This window comes from Ursus americanus, chromosome 8 (genome assembly GCF_024610735.1).
Source record: "Ursus americanus isolate L20-20 chromosome 8, mUrsAme1.1.p, whole genome shotgun sequence".
NCBI lineage: Eukaryota > Metazoa > Chordata > Mammalia > Carnivora > Ursidae > Ursus > Ursus americanus.
In genome coordinates this window covers 40514159-40528410 of record NC_142134.1, presented here as the reverse complement: position 1 = coordinate 40528410, position 14252 = coordinate 40514159, and the positions used below count along the sequence as shown (strand labels likewise).

The following is a 14252-nucleotide window of genomic DNA, read 5'->3' as shown; positions in this document are numbered from 1 at the left end:
TCATAGATTCCAGCAAAAGAGGCCCAATTCCTCACACAAAATTTCTTTGTTTCCTTATTTATCAGTTCATTCAACAAAATCTGGTAATTTAGTTAAAATGTACATATAATTTGATATTTATATATCTATATTCATTTTTATTTTTAAAATATCTGTATAATCCAGAGGAATACTTAAAATTTAAATTAAGCTAATTAACATATAACGTATTATTGGTTTCAGAGGTATAGGTCAGTGATTCATCAGTCTTATATAGTACCCAGTGCTTATTACATCATGTGCCTTCCTTAATATTCATCCACCGGTTACCCCATCCCCCCACCCACCTCCCCTTCAGCAACCCTCACTCAGTTTGTTTACTATAGAGGGTGGGGGCAGTTAATTGTTTAATTGCTATAGAGTTTCACAAGATGAGTTCTGCAGATGGATTGCACAACAATGTGAATGCACTTAACACTACTGTACTATACACTTAAGAATGGGTAAGATGGGGGGTGTCTGGGTAGCTGAGTTGGTTAAGCATCCGACACTTGATTTCAGCTCAGGTCGTGATCTCATGGGTGTGAGATCAAGCCCCACATTGGCCTCCATGCTCAGTGGGGAGTCTGTTTGAAGATTCTGTCCCCCTGCCCCCTCCAACTTGTGCCCTCTCTCTCTTTCTGTCAAATTAATAAATAAATCTTAAAAAAAGGAATGGTTAAGATGGTAGATTTTATGTTATACGTATTTTACTAAAATTAAAAATAATAAAAGAACAAAATACTTAAAAGAAGTTCAAGACATGTACACTGAAGACTACAAACGTTAAAAGAAATCAGACTTAAATAAATGGAAAGACATTTCCTGTTCATGGATTGGAAGTCTTAATTTTGTTGTGATGGTGACTCTCTCCAGATTGATCTACATATTCAGTGCAATCCCTATTGATATTCCAGCTACCATTTTTGGTGGAAATTGACAAGGCAATTCTAAAATTCATATAGAAAAGCAAGGTACCAGCATAGCAAAAAACAATCTTGAAAAAAAATAATGAAAACTTATTTATTTATTTATTTATTTATTTATAAAGATTTTTTATTAGAGAGAGAGAGTGCGCACGTGAGTGGGGGGAGGGGCAGGGGGAGAGGGAGAAGCAGGCTCCCCACTGAGCAGGGAGCCCCAATGTGGGGCGCTATCCCAGGATCCTGGGATCATGACCCAAGCTGAAGGCAGACGCTTGACCGACTGAGCCACCCAGGTGCCCCTGAAAACTTATTTAAAAGCTACAGTAATCAAGACAGCATGTTACTGGCGTAACAATAGACATATAAATCTATGGAATAGAACTGAGAGTGCAGAAGTTAACCCTTGTATTTATGGTCAATTTATTTTTGATAAGAATGCCAAGACAATTTAATCAGGGAAGAATAGTCTTTTAAACAGATAGTGCTGGGATAACTGGATATCCAAATGAAATTGAACCCCTACTTCACACCATACACAAAAATTAATTTAAAATGGATCACAGGGGCACCTGGCTGGCTCAGTCAGAAGAGCGTGAGATTCTTCATCTCAGGATTGTGAGTTTGAGCCCCACATTTGGTGTAGAGATTATTGAAAAATAAAAAAAATCTTAGGGGTGACTGGGTGCTTAGTTGGTTAAGTGTCAGATTCTTGATCTCAGCTCAGGTCTTGCTCTCAGGTCCATGCTGGGCATGGAGCCTACTTAAAAAATAACAATAATAAAATAAAATAATTTTTAAACTTAAAAAAAATAAAATGGATCACAGACCTATAAATATAAGAGATAAAATTATAAAAAGCCTTAGAAAAAACCATAGACATCAATCTCTGTGACCTAGGCAATGGTTTCTTAGATATGACAACAAAAACACGTGACAAAAAATAATAAATTGGATCTCATCAAAAGTAAAAACTTTTGTGCATCAAAGGACACTATCAAGAAAGTAAAAAGATAACCCACATATTGGGAGAAAATATTTGAAAATCATATATCTGATAAGGGACTAGTATTCAGAATGTGTATATATATATATATATAATTTTTAGAACTATACAAAAAAAGTCAACACAGTTTAGAAAAAGGGCAAATGATTTGAATAGACATTTCTCCAAAGAAGACATACAGATGAACAAGAAACACATATGAGGATGCCGAATATCATTAGTCATCTTGGAAATGCATATTAAAATGACAAGATACTACTTCAAACCTTCTAGAATGGTAATAATAATAATAATAATTAATAGAATATATGTATTGGTGAGGATGTGGAGAAACTGAAACCCTTGTACATTGCTGGTTGGAATGCAAAATGGTGCAGCTTAAAAACTGCTTTTTAGCTCCTCGAAATGTTAAGAATAGAGTTACATGATCAGCATTCTATTTCTAGACATGTACCCAAGAGAATTAAAAATATATGCTCACACAAAAACTTGTGGAAACAGCTCAAATGTTCATCATGGATGAATGGATTTTAGAAATGTGGTAAATCATTTGATGGAATATTATTCAGCCATAAAAAAGAATGATGTACTGATACACGAATCCTGAAAATATGCCAAGTGAAGGAAGCCAGACACAAAAGGCTACATATTTGTATGATTCCATTTATTTGAAATTTCCAGAATAGGCAAACACATAGAAAGAGAAAATAGATCAGTGATTCTGGGGGCACAGGGTTGGGGAATGAAATAATGGAGAAGGACTGTTTATCGGTATAGGGTTTCTCTTTGGGGTGATGAAAACATTCTGAATTTAGATAGTGACAGTATTTACACAACTTCGTGAATATGCTAGAAACCACTGACTTGTACACTTCAAAAAGGTAAATTCTATGGTATGTTAATTATGCATCAGTTTTAAAAGCTAACAGACTATCCCTAGAGGGAAATCCTATATTTAGTTGTGAAAAACTTTTTTCATATTAGGTTTGTAGGTTTGTTGGTTGGTAGGTTTTTGTACCAGGAAAGGGATATGTGGGGACCAGCCTATGAAAATGGGCCAAGTTCCTAGGAGTTACGATCAGCACTATCTCAAACTGCACTGCAGAGGAGACTGGCTATCACAGAGGGGTCCTTGGTAGTGACTGGAATTTTTATCTCAGGGATTTAATACGAGGTTTTGGTAGGAAGTGAAGTGTTTTTTAAATTGCAAGTCTCAACCCATCGGTGGATCGTGAATTTGATTCCAGTTTTTTTTTTTAATGAAATCAAATGAAATTTAAAAAATCAGAATACCTTGCTCAGGGCAAGCATTGTTTCATAATAATTTTGTTTCAGATACATGTGCACGCGCATGTGCGCGCACACACACAGATTTACATATACTGTATCACAATATAACTTCTTACTGTGGATCATAGTAAAAAAAATTTTAGGAAATACCAGTCTGGTAGAAAAAACACTAATGATTATGGGAAAAGAGGTTTCTGAGATAGGAAAAATTACACATAATCGATCAGAGGTTGAGTACAGTAATGAAAAATGCAGTTATTTTTCCTCCAACAATTATAATATTTCATGTTCCATTTGCATATAGGCCCTACAGTGATTACTTAACAAGAGATTCTCTTCAAATCTCTTTTCCTTCTGCCCGGATATTACAACTCTCAATAGCCAAAGCCACAAGTCCAAACTATGTTCCTCCAAAAAGGGTAAGTGGGTCCATGTGAAAGAAACACTTCCTGATTGATTTTGTAACAACACGTTTATAACTGTAACATGCTCTTCTCTTATTTCTAGATATATTTTACTTTTCTCCCTGTTTATTTTCTCCTCTCATCAAATGAACTTTTCTGACTGCCTCCTCTGTGCCTACTGTGTCACTTAGGATTTGATCAGAGACGCAGAACAACAATGCAGAATTAGACCTTAAGCAATTATGGAAGCTGACAGAGAAGTACATGGAAGGCTGTTTTGGAAGTTGGAACTTGGGTCTGGTTATAAATCTAGAAGCAATGAGAGATAGTAAGGTTAGGTCAGCAGTTACCTAGAAGGTATCAACTTCAGGGGAACCTATTCCAGGTTCTTCAGGCAAGGGGACTCTAACCCGTTCAGGCAGGGGAAGAATGGCTGATTGTATTGGTAAGAACGCTCAGCAGTATTTACGGGCTTAAAGTCCCCAGCTTTGTTGGAATCTGCCCATATATCCCTATTCCAATTTTCAAGGTCCTATTCCCTCCCAACCATTGCTCTAACTTTAACATAGGAGACCATACAAATTTGGTAATTCAATTTGCACTGTAATTAACCCACTCACAGAATTAGATTGTGAGTTTGGTTTTCAGAATTTTCAGCCCTATGACCATAGAATATAAGGGTTTCTTTTAGGGAAGTTACAGAAACTTTCTGGTCCCTTACTGAGACATTAAGGAGGGAACTTAAAGGCCTGAGCCAGTCATTTCTTAATTCACTTTCTCTAGTGCACTTAGAAACAACCAATTAGGGACTCCTGGGTGGCTCAGTCGGCTAAGCATCTGCGTTCAGCCCAGGTCATGATCTCAGGGTCCTGGGATCAAGTTCCCTATCAGGTTCCCTGCTCAGCGGAGAACCTGCTTCTCCTTCTGCCTGCTGCTCCCCCTTCTTGTACTCTCTCTCTCTCTTTCTCTAACAAATAAATAAAATCTTAGAAAAAAAAAAAAAAAAGAAAAGAAAGAACCAACTAATCCCATTATACTTCTTTATTGCACTAAAATAATTTCTGGCAGCAGCTGCTTGGTCACCCAGTCTTGCTTTTTGTTTTGCCACTGCATGCTATGGACTACCAGTATTTTTTTTTTTAACTACTGGCAATAGGATCATTAAGTGACCTTTAAATCCAATCAGCTCAGAAAACAAATTCCAGGTAATCTAGAATCAATATAGAGAACCAATTCTTCAAGTTGTGATTTGGTTATCTGTTGTGTCATACCAAAGCACCCCCAAACTTAGTTGTGTAAAACAAGCATTTTATTACACTCAAGGATTTCATGAGTTAGAAGTCTTTCAGTTGGGATATCTCTAATGGCTTGGTTGTCTGAAATGGTAGGGGATTGAAAGTTCCTTCACACCTACCTTAGTCAGCTAGGGCTGCTGTAACAAAGTACCAGAGACTGGGTGGCTTGAAAGATATTTATTTCTCACAGTTTTGGAGACTGAGAAGTCCAAGATCAAGGTGCCACCAGATTCTCTTCTTGCTGAAGGTCCTCTTCCTGGTTTGCAGATGGCCACCATCTTGCTGTGTGCTTACATGACTTCTTTGTGTGTGCACAGAGAAAGAATTCTTATCTCTCTTCTTATAAGGACACCAATCCCAATATGAGGATTCTACCCTCATGACCTCATCTAAACCTAATTACCTCCCAAAGGCCTCACCTCCTAATATTATCACATTGAGTGTTAGGACTTCAACATACGAATTTGAGGGGGACGTAAACAGTCTGTCCATAGCAACCTCTGTATGTGGTGCCTAGGCTGATATGACTTAAAGGCTAGATGCAGTTGGGAACATTCACAGGAGCACCTTCATGGGGCCTCTCTATGTGGCTTAGACTTTTCTCAGCATAGCAGCTGTATTCTGAGAAGGAATATTCTAAAATGGAGTGTTTCAAGTTTGAGTATTCCAAAAAAACTGGGTGGAGGCTGCATTTTTTTAATGCTTTGGCCTTGGAAGTCACATGTCACTGCAGTCATACTCTGTTGATTGATGCAGTGACAAGTCTGGCCAGATTCAAGGGGGCAGGACACAAACCCCACCTCTCAATGAGAGAAGTGGCAAAGAATCTATAGCCACTTAAGAAAAAACCGTGGAATCCTTGAGCATGGCTTTTCTATACAGAAAAGACTGTTCAGAGGTATGCTCTTGATTTAAATAATTAACAGTCCATTTTTTAAAATATTTTTTTATTGTATTATGTTAGTCACCATACAGTACATCCCTGGTTTTTGATGTAAAATTCGATGATTCATTATTTGCGTATAACACCCAGTGCACCATGCAATACGTGCCCTCCCCACCACCCATTTTTAAATTTTAAATTAAAAATCTATTTCTTTCCTAGGCTTTTAAATTTAGCTGGCAAGTTTTATTACTCTGTTTATAATTCTAGCAGTTTTTAGCAATGACTTTGAAAAGTCCTGAATAATGTTTGACTTGGTTTCTAAATGTAATCAAATACCTTCAAATAATTTTAATTATATTTATTAATATTTTAATTTGATTTCTTTTTTAAGCATTCTACTTCAGCCATCTACATTAACAAACAAAATTTCAAATATTAAATAACTATTTAAAAATCGAATACATCAAATTTATAAATATGGTAAACTTAAAGTTTCAATGTTATCAGAATGACATAAACATAAGATTTCAATTTAATGCTGTAAGTCTAAGTCAAATACTCAATTATACGTTTCAACTTGCAGTTATAGGGTGATCACTCTAACAGGCCAAATTATCTTAAAAATGGACATGCTTTTGTTTTGTTTTGTTTTGTTTTGTTTTGTTTTGTTTTGTTTTGTTTTTAATAAGCTCTACACCCAGTGTGGGGCTCAGACTCTCCACCCCAAGATCAGGAGTCACATGCTCCACTGACTTAGCCAGCCAGGTGCTCCCATGCACATGCTTTTAATTTTAGTAATATACACATATTTTTTATTTTAATGATAATTTCTAATTTACTGAAAAATTGCAAGAATTAACATTTTGTTCCATTTGTTTTATCATTCTCTTTCCTCCATGTGGGGTATGAGTATGTGTGTGTGTGTGTGTGTGTGTGTGTGTGTATTTAATTTTTTTCCTAAATCATTTTTGAGAGATACAGACATCACACACCCATTTTCCTAAATACTTCAGTGTTTATTTCCTAAGAACAAGATCATCATCTTATGTAACCACAGAATTATTATCAAAATCGGGAAGTTTAATTGATAAATCTACTCCATGTTCCATGTCCAAATTTCATCAGTTCTTGCACATACGTATTCCTTTTTTTTTTAAGATTTATTTATTTATTTATTTATTTAAGAGAGAGAGAGAACAGGGGGAAAAGGCAGAGGGAGAGGGGGAGAGAGAGAATCTCGAGCAGACTTCCCGTAGAACACAGAGCTCCATCTCACAACCCCAAGATCATGACCGGAGCCAAAATCAAGAGTAGATGCTTAACCAATGGAGCCACCCATTGCACATACTTATTCTTAATACAAAGTATTAATTCCATGATTTTGATTCTCTTAACTTTTTTACAGTTAATACTGAATCTTCCCAGAGTTTTAAAATACACATGCCCACAAAGGAAGCCAATTTACTCTCACAGGTACATTAGGTTACTTGCACCAGAGACTTTGGGTGGATGAACTGTAGAAGGTCTTTTTTTTTTTTTTTAAGATTTTATTTATTTATTTGAGAGACAGAGTTTGAGAGAGAGAACATGAGCAGGGGGGGAGGGAGAAGCAGGCTCTCCACTGAGCAGGGAGCCTGATGTGGGGCTTGATCCCAGGATCCCAGGATCATGACCTGAGCCAAAGGCAGATGCTTAATGGACTGAGCCACCCAGGCACCCCTGTGGAAGGTCTTTTTACCTCTGTGAATGTCATACTGAGTCTCTTTTTATGGGAACTTTGTCAGAGACTACAAAACTTAAGAAGGGTTGGTTTCATAGTTCACTTAGTTCATATCCATCATTCTCTCTCTACTTACAGATGTCCACAGCTCCTATTCAGACTAATCAACCTGTATAGATTTTAAAAATCTTTGACTCAAGAGATTTTGACTTTGAAGATTCTTTTTTTTTTTATAACTTTGAAGACTCTTATTTTATATTTAGCAGATACCTTTGAGTATTGACCACCTGTACTCTGCATATCTCACATGGCTTTGTCTAACTTACTATCCTAATTTGTAAGGTCATTTTACCAACATGTCCCTCCCCCATCATTCTCAATCTGATTATATTCTGAGAACAAAAATTTGAGAAGTAAAGTTACCAGATTAAGGGTATGAACATTTTTGAGGTGATTCATATATTATCCCAAAATGTGTTCCAACAAAAGTGATTTTGATTTACATATTCACTTGCATTATTTGGGCTGACTTTTACATTACACTCTTGCCAACATTAGATACTACTTATTTTACAAAATATTAATTTAAAAAATACTATCTCATTAATAAAAACACTTTAATTTCTCTGATTATTAATAAATTTAATAGTTCCCAACATTTATTTACCTGTGTAGTTTTCTTTTATAAACTTGTCTATTTGTGGCTTTATTTTTCTATTGGTCTGTATATTTTTAATTGATTCATAACAGTTCTTTACATATTAGAGATATTCTTCATCATATGTATTCGTATTTTTCCTAGCAACCACCTCAATCAAGATACAAAACATTATTCCCAAAATTTTCTTTCTGTTTCTAGTCAGTTCCACTCTACCCCTGCCCTAGAGTTAACCACTTCCAGATTCCTATCACCATAGATTAGTAGTATTTCTTATTCTTTGTAGGTTTATGTAAGATTTATATTATTTCTTCCTCTTAAATATTTGTTAAAATTTACCACTGAAGCAATCTGGGGTTAGTGTCTGTACAATTCCATGAAATACTAATTAATCATTTCCAATGAATAAAGCTTTGTCTCCTATCAGGCTCTGGGAAAATCAAAGAAATATATGACAACCACTGTTTTCAATTGAGGCTTATAATCAAAAAAGAAAATAAATCATTCATTTACTCAATTCATTAAACAAGTATTTCTTAATTATATAATACAGGATATGACAAGAATAATAAAATAGTTCCTTTCCTTAAAGTAAATTTCAATTTAGAAGAAACCATAGACCTATAGGTAAATAAGTTTATTTGATACTTATGAAAGAGAATAAATAAAGCATTGAGAAATATCAGAGGAAGAGTAGGAAAAATCCAAGACAAATTCTCTTCCCAGGGAATTGTGCAGACAGATAGGACCTTAGGTTTGAATCCCAGCTGTGCAACTTAGTCACTATAAAAACTTAAATTTCTGAACTTCGTATAGTACCTAGTTTCTCCATGAGTGAAATGCAAATAAAAGTGATACCCTAGGTGAGAAATAAATGAATATTAGTACATGTAAAATGCTGTCAGCATTAGTATCATCATTGTCTTAACACAAAAAGGGATTTGCAGCATACCTTGTTTATTATTTTTCTGCCCACAGTTAAAACCCTATTTTATTTCCAGTTATTGATTATATTCCCTCTCAAAGTCTTCTGGTAAATTTTGAGTTTGAATACTAGTAATTGAAATAGAAGACCATGTAAGTTGAACATATTTCCACAATTCAGATAGTGAGAAATGACTTGGGGGAACAACACAGCATTGTCTATGGAGAATGTGATTCTGCCTTTCTTCCTCTTGGCTTTGGTTTCTTTTTCTTACCTGTTCCAATTAGAAGAGAACCACTTGAATTCACTTTAAGTATGGGGATTTGTGATAATATGAGTCCCAGTTTCCAAAAGGCAAAAGTAGTTAAGAACAAAGCAGAGCTCTCCCCATTACAGTGTTCTCATGTAGTAGGCCTGAGCCTTCCCTCTTGGCTGAGTTTTTATTCCACAAATTAGCATTACCATTTATCCCTTAGTCAATATGTAATGTTGCCATTTCCTCCCCATCTTTAGTTTAACTGTAAGTTTCTGAAAAGCTGGGCTGGAGTTCATACAACCTAGTTTGAAAAAGGTGGAAATTGATCCTTTCAGCTATGATCATGGTTACTGCAAGACTCATCCTTTCTACTGGATTTGTGGAGAAGTCTGGTCCAGAGGCCAGACAGTTCTTTGTAACCTTGATGGAGATGGTGTTTATTATTTGATACTTACAGACCCTATTTTATTTTTCTTCCCTAGATTGAAACCGAGATTTCAGTTCCTGCCCTGAATGCTGTTGCAACTCCAAGAACTGTAGACCTTGCCCACCCAAGGATCAAGATAGAGGGTCTGTGCTTTGAAAGAGAACGAAGTGAACTGCCCATCCGTCCTGTAAGCCACCACTGCCTTGGCATCCTTAACCTCACTTTTTGGTTGTTCCTAGGGTGCTATTTTGCTATTATAGGGCATAGGCCAAAGTCACTGGGAAAGATAATCTTGAAAGAGTGGTCTGTGGCATGAAGGAAGACCTAGCTGCAAGATATGTAGAGAGACTAGGGATAGAGGGCGAAGAGCATGGGCTTTGGAATCAGTAAGAGCTGGGTTCAAATTCCAGCCTCACCACTAGTTCTGTGATGTTGTGACAATGTTCCTGAGCCTTATTTATTCATTCAAGTACTTGAATGCCTACTGTATGCCAGCCACCATTCCCAGTGAAAATAAGTAAACAGATAAGATAATGTCAGGTAGTGATAAGTGCAACGAAGAAAATAAAATAGGAAATGATTGACTATGGGTGAGGGTGGGGAATAAGCTACTTTGTATATGGTACTCAGGGAAGCCTCTCTAAGGAAGGGATATCTGGTGTGAAACCTGAGTGATAAGAAGGAGTCAGCTAGGTGAAGGTCTGAGAAAAGAATATTCTAGTAAAGGGAAGAGCACGTGGCAGAGTTTTAAAGTTGGGATGATTTTGAAGTTGGATGGAACAAGGTGAGCAAAGAGATTATAAAGTTAACAGGTTCCTACTGGGAGGACTGTTGTGATTTGAAATAATAGATAAGGCATTGGTGCTCAACACAGAGCCTGGCACCTTCAGTGGCTTCCCTCCCTCTTCCTCATTGACACTCCCCTCTATTCATTGTCGTGGCAAATTGGTGCCCAGTCCCCGTTGAGTGTTCGGTAAATATCTAATGACCATATTGCCAAGGAGGTTGGATAAATTTTACCCTCTAAGAACTGAGGATGCAATATGGAGTTCTGTTAGGAAAGAAAACTAGCCTGGGATTCAAAACCCCTCAGGAGAGCATCTTGAGTTTGCTAAAGGGACTTGCCTTGTGACCCTTGGAAAATAACTTTATTTTCAGTTTTTTGATATATAAAATGGAGGTACAGTTATTTTTCTTTAGTTGCTAGGTTTGTTTGGGAGTTTATAAAAAATCTTGTTAAAAGTGATACCACTGCAGATAGTCATACTCTTAGAACCCAAAACAAGTCTATACCAGTGCAAAACAGTACTTTAAGGGCTACGGAGGGGTATTTGTTATCCATCGTGATTCTTTTGAGTGAGCATTTAAGAGAGAGAATAGGAGCTATATGTCATCCTTCCAGTTTTACCAATAAAGCAGCATAATAGAAGGCAACCTGGCAGGTGCGATTTTCAAAGTTAAGACCAGAAGGAGTTGATCAGTCAGTCAGTCAACATATATTCCACGCCAGTTATGCACTTATTCTAGCTTTTGGCAAACATGTACTTCTTTCAAGAAGTTTATATTCTAGTGGGGAGAAGCAGACAATAAACATACCAACAAAGAGATAAGTGAGCAAAGTGAGGTGTTGGTAAGTGCTATAAGGAAGATTGAGTAAGTGTATTGTAGCGGAGGGTTACCAGCCAGGTGGATGTCTCCTGGATGGTGAGGGAAGATGTCCTTGAGAACATGATATTTGAGTCTTGAATGATGGAGAGGCAGCCATGACAAAGTTGAGGAAAGAGGATTTCAAGCAGAAGAACTAGCAGGTGCAAAAGTCTGAAGGTGGAAAGAGCTGGGCCAGAGGGGCCTTGTGTGGCAAGGATCGTCATGATCAAGGTGGGGAGGGGAGGGAGATGAGGTCAGAGGAATGGGATAGCAGTCAGATCACGTAGGGCCTTCTAGGCCACAGTAAGGAGTCTAAATATTGTTCATAGCAAAATGGGAAACCGCTAGAAGGTTTTAAACCCCGAGAGTGACATAATCTGACTTGAACTTCAGAAAGTACGTACCTCATAGGGTTATTATGATGATTAAGTGGGAATAAAATAGGTGCCCTACTTAGAACACTGTCTGGCTTATGGAATGCACTCATTAAAATACTCATTCTCTCCCTCAGTAATTGGTATGTGAAGGCTGGATTGTAGAGAGCAAACATGGAAGCAGGGAGACCAGTGAGGAATGTGCTGCAGTAATCCAGGAGAGAATCCTGGATGGTGATTCAATTAGGGCCATCACTGTAGAGAGAGGGAGATGTGAAAATTGGGGTATATTTTTGTATCTTTTTGCTTCCACTATAGATATCCCGTGCTGCCTTGCTATACAAACCTAGCCCTCGAATAATTGCTCTAGCTAAGCCCAGGCCTCTTCATCAAGATTATCTACCTGTCCGTGATGCTCACTGGCCAGTGTCTTATGCTGCTATCCATTGCAAAATATCTCCCAGAATTCAAGAACTAGCTAATCCAAATACAAGGTATGTCAATTTATCGCTGAGATGGGACAGGAAAGCTGGGGGTGCTAGGGAGAGGGAAAAATTAACCTAATAAGACCAATGAAAATAATCGTAGAAATACAAGAAATTTTCAAAAACCTCTCACTTGTTACATTAATTGTGACAAATCTATGGTCTTACCATAAATATAAGGCAGCAGTTAAAGGGTTAGTGGACTAGTATTGAAACTTAGATCTGGGAAACAACTCTGTAAGGGTGGATATGGGATTATTTATCTAATGTATTGTTAAGCAAAACAAATTACATAACAGAGCACACAATGCTAAGAATGCTCTAAGAAAATAGGTATGTGCCATATATTTGCTTGCATGTGCCTATAATATCTCAGAAGAGCATGCAAGAGGCTAGTAACAGTGCTTACTTTTGGGGGGCCTAGGGAACTGGGGTGGAAGGAAGATTTATTTTTTATTAAATAGGGCTTTTGTGTTTTTCCATGTTTTTGCATCATGTACATGTATGACCTACTTGAAATAAATAATACATTCAACAAAGCAGAAATGGACTCTAATTCCTGTTTACTTTTTAGAAGATTTCTTAACTTGCCTGAACCTCAGTTCATATTGTTTCCTTCATGAGATAATGCCTGATCCTCCTTTCTAAGCATCATCAGAAAAACCTAGGAGAAACTGAAAAAGTCATAGAAGTCTTCAGCTCAGGGAACAGGGATTATGTTCATTCTTATATAATATTTTTAAATTTTTATAATGTGTTTTGCCTTCAACACCAATGAAACGAAGGTTTCATTGCTCATTGACAAAGGAAAGGGAGGAATAAGACCAAGTACTCAGGGTCTACCCCGTGGCAGAGTTATTATTTGGTGGTAAGGTGCTAAGGGTGGGAACTTAAAAAATTTGATTTCTTTAAGTCCACCAGAGGACTGCTGGGCTTGTTTTAACACTGCCAGATTATTGAAAAATTTCCAGAATTAGCTTTTTGTGGAAAGAGCCAAGGCTTTGGAATCTGATAGATACATGAATCTGGATTTGACTACAGGTCATTTTTATGACTTCCCTGAGCCTTCATGTGCTTATCTGTACAATGGGGGCATGACACCTGTTTCATGGGGCACTTATGAAAAAGCAAAACAGAATAATATTGTAGAGCCTACACGTAGTGGATGGTTGAGAAATGTTAGTTCCATTTTCTGTTCATTTTTTTTCAGGTTGCATTCTTTTTCCCCCATTTCAGGTCTCCTGTGCATATTATATATTACGATCCAGATGTCTTCAAAGTCAAGCCGGCCGCTTTGAAAACACAGTGTTCTCCAAGGATCCACAAATTGGCAGAACCTCTTGTGCGTTAAATACAGAAACCACGTCAGTCAGACTCTAGTTATGTGTCTAGAAAACATATTAGGTGACTTAGTTCCCTACTCTGGTCCTGTCACTTTGAATTCCTGCATCCCCCAAAAACCATAGAGACCCCCAGGGAACACCACTGTGACCATTGAAGAGCAATTCCCGCCGTCACCTGTAGTCGTGTCTTTAGCAGATTTGGAGACTCGAGCACGCAATAAAAGAGAAACCGAGAGCCTGCCTTCTCCTTGCCGTGTCTCCTCACCAGCATCTCGGCCATCTCATTGCTCTGACTGACCTGAAGGAACACTTCCTTATGTTCGCCGGGTTTGTTCTTCTTTTCCTGGAGAGATCCACATTCCCCCAGCAGCTGCTCTCTGCTCAGTCCCTGCTCTAATAAGTCCTGGGAATTGAAATAATTCTTTGTGTTGTTTTCCAACCTCCCCTCCTTCACTGAGAAGTAACACTGAAATGGTGAAGCCTTTGGGGATAACTTGAAGTGCTTTTCATAATCTGTCGATTAAATTTAGGGAACAGGTTACCTTAAATAATCACCCCTGCACCAATCTCTGTTCCTTCACTCACGCTGCGTTAT

The 14252-nt window shown here is 37.5% G+C and overlaps 1 protein-coding gene across 1 annotated transcript in view; it reads left to right on the top strand.

Moving 5' to 3' along the window:
- Window positions 1-13929, top strand: part of SPMAP2L (sperm microtubule associated protein 2 like) — a 45204-nt gene extending 31275 nt beyond the window's left edge. The window contains exons 6-9 of the mRNA XM_045815918.2: window positions 3542-3656; window positions 9864-9995; window positions 12148-12323; window positions 13551-13929. Of these exons, the coding sequence (XP_045671874.2) occupies window positions 3542-3656; window positions 9864-9995; window positions 12148-12323; window positions 13551-13665 (538 nt within the window). The 3' untranslated portion in view covers window positions 13666-13929. The remainder of the gene's footprint in view (window positions 1-3541; window positions 3657-9863; window positions 9996-12147; window positions 12324-13550) is intronic.
- Window positions 13930-14252: the final 323 nt, after the last annotated feature.